Raw genomic sequence first — 5,000 nt, 5'->3', positions numbered from 1 at the left:
GCCTCTCACCCCCTCCCTCCCTCTGACCCTCCATCCATCCCTCTCTTTGCCCCTCCGCCCCTCCCTCCCTCCGTCTGCCGCTCCATCCCTCTCTCCGCCCCTCCCTCTGGCCCTCCGCCCCTTCCCCCTCCCTCTGCCCCTCCGTCCCTCTCTCCCTCCCTCCGCCCCTCCCCCCTCCCTCTGCTCCTCCGACCCGTGGCACGTGAAAGTTTTCTGTCGCTCTTTTGAGGAGAATCAAGGAGGATTTTGCTCTATTTCCTCTTTGTTTCTCTTAGGCAGACAAGTGCAAACCAATCAAAGTATATGCCCCCCCCCCCCCCCCCCCCACACGAATGAGGCAAGAAGGAGAGAGAGAGATACAAAGACGCTTCCCGAGATCTTCAAGGCGGAAAGCGAAGCGGGGAGGAAATGGGGAAAATCAAGACAAAGAAAAGAAAAAACAATTTGGAAAAACAGACATCAAACGGGAATTAGAAATCAGAGCGAACCCTTCGGGCGAGAAATAAACAAGATCATTAAGATTTGCACTCGGCAGACCGCGAAAACCTTCGCATATCAACTAAATTAGCATACGTCTGAGGGACACTTTCCATCCCCACCCCTCTGATTCCTCCAGAAACCACAGGCAGCTCTAATTGCAACTTTCTCTCTCCTCTTTCTCTAATATCATTATCATCATCATTACCACCATCCTCCTTTACTGCCCCTTCTCTTCCTCCTCCTCCTCCTAATCATCATCGTTATCAGCATCACCGTCGTCATCATCATCATTATTATCCTGTCAATCATTTCCCCATCTTTTAGCTCGACCGACCACCCCCCCGCCCCCCACCCCGACATTCAAGCTAGGCTGAACGCTTTGATTGAGACTTTTATTTCAGCAAAAAAGTTATATTTCCAATGCTTTCCACGGTGGCTGGAGACTATGCGTTGGCTGCTCGCTCCTCAAGGTCCCTAAGGCGATGGGTTCAAGGCTTTTAGCGACAGTCTTTTGTTTGCGAGTACGAGCTGGCGACACGCGTGGCAGTTATTATTTCTGTCCTTTTATCTATACATTTCTACCGTTTGTCTTTATGTCTTATTCATTCATTCATTTTTCTAGTGTTTTGTTTGAGATTCTGAGCGGGCGAAAAGCGTGCTTATTAGTGTATCTATTCTTTCATTTCTTTATTTCTACCATCCATTCGTTTTTCATTGTTGATTAATTTTTCTATTTGCGAATGTTTTGTTTTCGAATTCGAGTTGGCGAAACGATTGTCAGTTGTTATTTTCATCCTCTTCTCTATTTATTCGATCCTTTTTCATTTACTTTCATCCGTTGCTACAATTACGATTAGCGACAGTGTTTTGTTTGCGAATCGGAACCGGCAAAACCCGTTATTATTTGTTCATTTATCTCTTTCTACCATAAAAATATTCTCTATTCATCGATTCCTTTCTATATATTTCCGCAATTATGATTAACGACAGTGTTTCGTTTCTGAAGCCGATTTGGCGAAACTTCTCTACATTTCTACCACTCATTCACTTGATTATTTAATTTGTTAATTTTTCCACTACAATTCGCCTTGGTACCTTTTCGAACCATCGTAGTTAGACTAAGACTGCAGTTATTATTTCTATCTATTCATTGATTTATTTCTACCGCTTATTTATGTCTTGTGCTAGTTTAATGAAAATATCTGCTCTGCTTAATAGATAGACTTCCTTCCTCCAAAATAGAATGCATTCACATCATCCACAAAATTAAGTCACGCAAAAAATACACTAGTAAGATTATTTTCTTTCTCTCTCAGTAGTAAGACGTCAGTGAAATCGAAACTGAACACGGAATGACGCCCAAAGACATTTTTCCAGTGAAATCACGGTGAGCTCAGTTCAAGATCTTCCAAATAGGTCCGAAGGTGTCATTGATCGTGGGCGGAGCAGCGTCGCCTGTCAAGAAACCGCTTCAGAGCTCATCTCACCACAGCTGATCGGTCACAGGCAATCAGCTGTTCTTTCTCATCACAGCTGATCGGTCACAAGCAATCAACTGCTAGCGTGTCTGAGTGCATCTGCAACTTCCATCATTGATCTCAACCTGATTTCTGCAGATCATCATTTGTCTTTCTCTATGTATGTGTTCTTTCCCTAACTTCTTCTTTCTTTATATACAGATCCTCACTTCTTAGCTGTAGCGAGTAATTAATGCTCTTCGTTTTTTTTTGTCTTTGTCGTATACCCGCTTTAGCCTCGCCGCAGGAAATGCTTCAAGGGCGCCCGTATGACGTGTTCGGCGCCCACCTGTCAACACCCACGCCCTCGCCGAGCCCTCCGACCGCAAACTATACATATTTATTTGTTTATTCATTCTCACTACATCGTAAGATAACGTGTGTTTAATCGCCTGCTAAACCTTCGCCAATGACGGTTCAAATCTTCCCTTTTAAAGCCACCTCCTCTTCTTCTTATTTTTATTATATTCTTATTCTTTATCTTGTTCTTCTTTTTCTCTTCTTATTTTTCATCTTTCATTTTCTTTTTCTTCTTCTCTTCTTCTAATTCTTCCTCTTCTTCTCTTTCTTCTCTCCTTCTCTTTCTTCTTCTCCTCCTCCTCTTCTTATCCTTCCCCCTCCCCCTCTCGTCAGGCGATGGTCCCCGGAACCTGTCTGGAGGCAGCCAAGGTCGGAGCGAGTCAGTGCGCCCACACTCACCTGCCTGCCCCCGCCCCTCCCTCCCCCTACCCCATGCCCCAGCCCCGACCCCGCGAATAGGCTCGCCCAGGTTCACATAACGGTATTTGTGCCCAATGTCCTAAAACTCCCCTTTTATGTTTCTCCTCAGGTCATGCCTCGTGCACCCGTTAAGGAAAGGATAGTCAGCGCCTGATGAAATTCAGGGTTTCATAAAACTCCCTGAAGTGACGTATCGCGTATTCGTTTCAGCTGCTTCGTCCTCAATGCCAGCTGCCCGAAAAAGGCCTTCTTGTCGTACCCACTCCGACTTGCAGTTCGTTTCTCGAGGGTAAACAACGACCCTCGAAAAGTGTGTTTGCCGTCAAGTTCTAAGTTCAGGGGGCGTCTTGTAGGCACTGGTGTGGGTGACGATGAGGGGTTTTGAGTGAAGTTTAGGGGTTATTAATGTGGGTGAAGTTGAGGGGCTTTTGAGTGTGGGTGAAGTTTAGGGGTTGTTAGTGTAAGTGAAGTTGAGGGGTCATCAGTGTTGGCGAAGTTCAGGGGTCGTCGGAGGTCCGTGAATCATCCACTGAGCGATGGGATCACTACAGCGGTGCGTTGAAGTCTCCACTCCCACGCGCACCTGTCTAACTGCCCTTTCCCTCTCTAACTAACGCTTCACATGCCAAAATTACAGTAAACATCACGTAAAATAAATATAAATACTCACACATTTTTGTGGTAGATTTCAAGATAGACTAATCCAATGGACAGAGAGCGAACACCGACACTACCTCTCTCTCACTCGTCTCCACCTCTACTGCCTGTGATTACCCAGGTGCGCCTAGCAGGGGTCGACGCGAAAGAAAACGGGAAGTCGGCGCGAGGTTATCTCGTGAGCTGATATTTAATGGAAACGGGGCGATCCGTTTCATATAAAAAAAAAAGAACTTTATGGAAGTGTTTCATAAGCATATATACCGAGAATACCTTAAAGATGTTTATTTTTTTCTCCTTTGTGTTTATCATATGCATAAATTTTATTAATTTATCTATTTACGCGTCAGGATGTCAGATCACCTTAGATGATGTTATAATATTTCGAAATAACAGTGCCCCCAAACCCACCTCAACTTACGAAAGAGTTCACTTTAACTGCCGTTTACTGAAGCTTACACACGACGTCTGGCAACAAGACAGTTAAGAAGTCACGGACGAAGGGTGGGAGGGAAAAACATAATAAGAACAGGCGCAAGAAGTGTACTCTCCGCCCGTCTTTCTCGCATTCGTTTATTGTTCTCTCGGTTTATCTTACGGAACAAGATAACAGTTCTTTTTGGATACATTCAAGAAAACACCTGCATTGTCATTCTACTAATTACATTCACTGGACCAACTGTTGATGAGAAAGAGAGAAAGGGAGAGAGGAAGAGAGAAAGAGAAAGAGAAAGAGAGAGAGAGAGAGAGAGAGAGAGAGAGAGAGAGAGAGAGAGAGAGAGAGAGAGAGAGAGAGGAGAGGGAGAGAGAGAGAGAGAGAGAGAGAGAGAGAGAGAGAGAGAGAGAGAGAGATGGACAGATGGATAGAGTGAGTGAGAGAGAGAGAGAGAGAGAGAGAGAGAGAGAGAGAGAGAGAGAGAGAGGAGAGAGAGAGAGAGAGAGAGAGAGAGAGAGAGAGAGAGAGAGAGAGAGAGAGAGAGAGAGAGAGAGAGAGAGAGAGAGAGAGAGAGAGGAGAGAGAGAGAGAGAGAGAGAGAGAGAGAGAGAGAGAGAGAGAGAGAGAGGAAGAGAGAGAGAGAGAGAGAGAGAGAGAGAGAGAGAGAGAGAGAGAGAGAGAGAGAGAGAGAGAGAGAGAGAGAGAGAGAGAGAGAGAGAGAGAGAGAGAGAGAGAGAGAGAGAGAGAGAGAGAGAGAGAGAGAGAGAGAGAGAGAGAGAGAGAGAGAGAGAGAGAGAGAGAGAGAGAGAGAGAGAGAGAGGAGAGAGAGAGAGAGAGAGAGAGAGAGAGAGAGAGAGAGAGGAGAGAGAGAGAGAGAGAGAGAGAGAGGAGAGAGAGAGAGAGAGAGAGAGAGAGAGAGAGAGAGAGAGAGAGAGAGAGAGAGAGAGAGAGAGAGAGAGAGAGAGAGAGAGAGGAGAGAGAGAGAGAGAGAGAGAGAGAGAGAGAGAGAGAGAGAGAGAGAGAGAGAGAGAGAGAGAGAGAGAGAGAGAGAGAGAGAGAGAGAGAGAGAGAGAGAGAAGAGAGAGAGAGAGAGAGAGAGAGAGAGAGAGAGAGAGAGAGAGAGAAGAGAGAGAGAGAGAGAGAGAGAGAGAGAGAGAGAGAGAGAGAGAGAGAGAGAGAGAGAGAGGAGAG

At 45.7% G+C, this 5,000-nt stretch overlaps 1 protein-coding gene across 2 annotated transcripts in view; it reads right to left on the bottom strand.

The window, feature by feature from the left end:
- Positions 1-3,512, bottom strand: part of LOC125043764 — a 28,792-nt gene extending 25,280 nt beyond the window's left edge. For both annotated transcript variants that reach the window (XM_047640036.1, XM_047640037.1), the window contains exon 1: positions 3,388-3,512. In XM_047640036.1, the coding sequence (XP_047495992.1) occupies positions 3,388-3,391 (4 nt within the window). In that variant the 5' untranslated portion in view covers positions 3,392-3,512. The remainder of the gene's footprint in view (positions 1-3,387) is intronic.
- Between the last annotated feature and the right edge of the window lie 1,488 nt (positions 3,513-5,000).

The sequence above is a fragment of the Penaeus chinensis genome, chromosome 34, assembly GCF_019202785.1.
Source record: "Penaeus chinensis breed Huanghai No. 1 chromosome 34, ASM1920278v2, whole genome shotgun sequence".
Lineage (NCBI taxonomy): Eukaryota > Metazoa > Arthropoda > Malacostraca > Decapoda > Penaeidae > Penaeus > Penaeus chinensis.
Note: the sequence above shows the minus strand (reverse complement) of the source record. Positions and strands in the feature narration are given on the sequence as shown.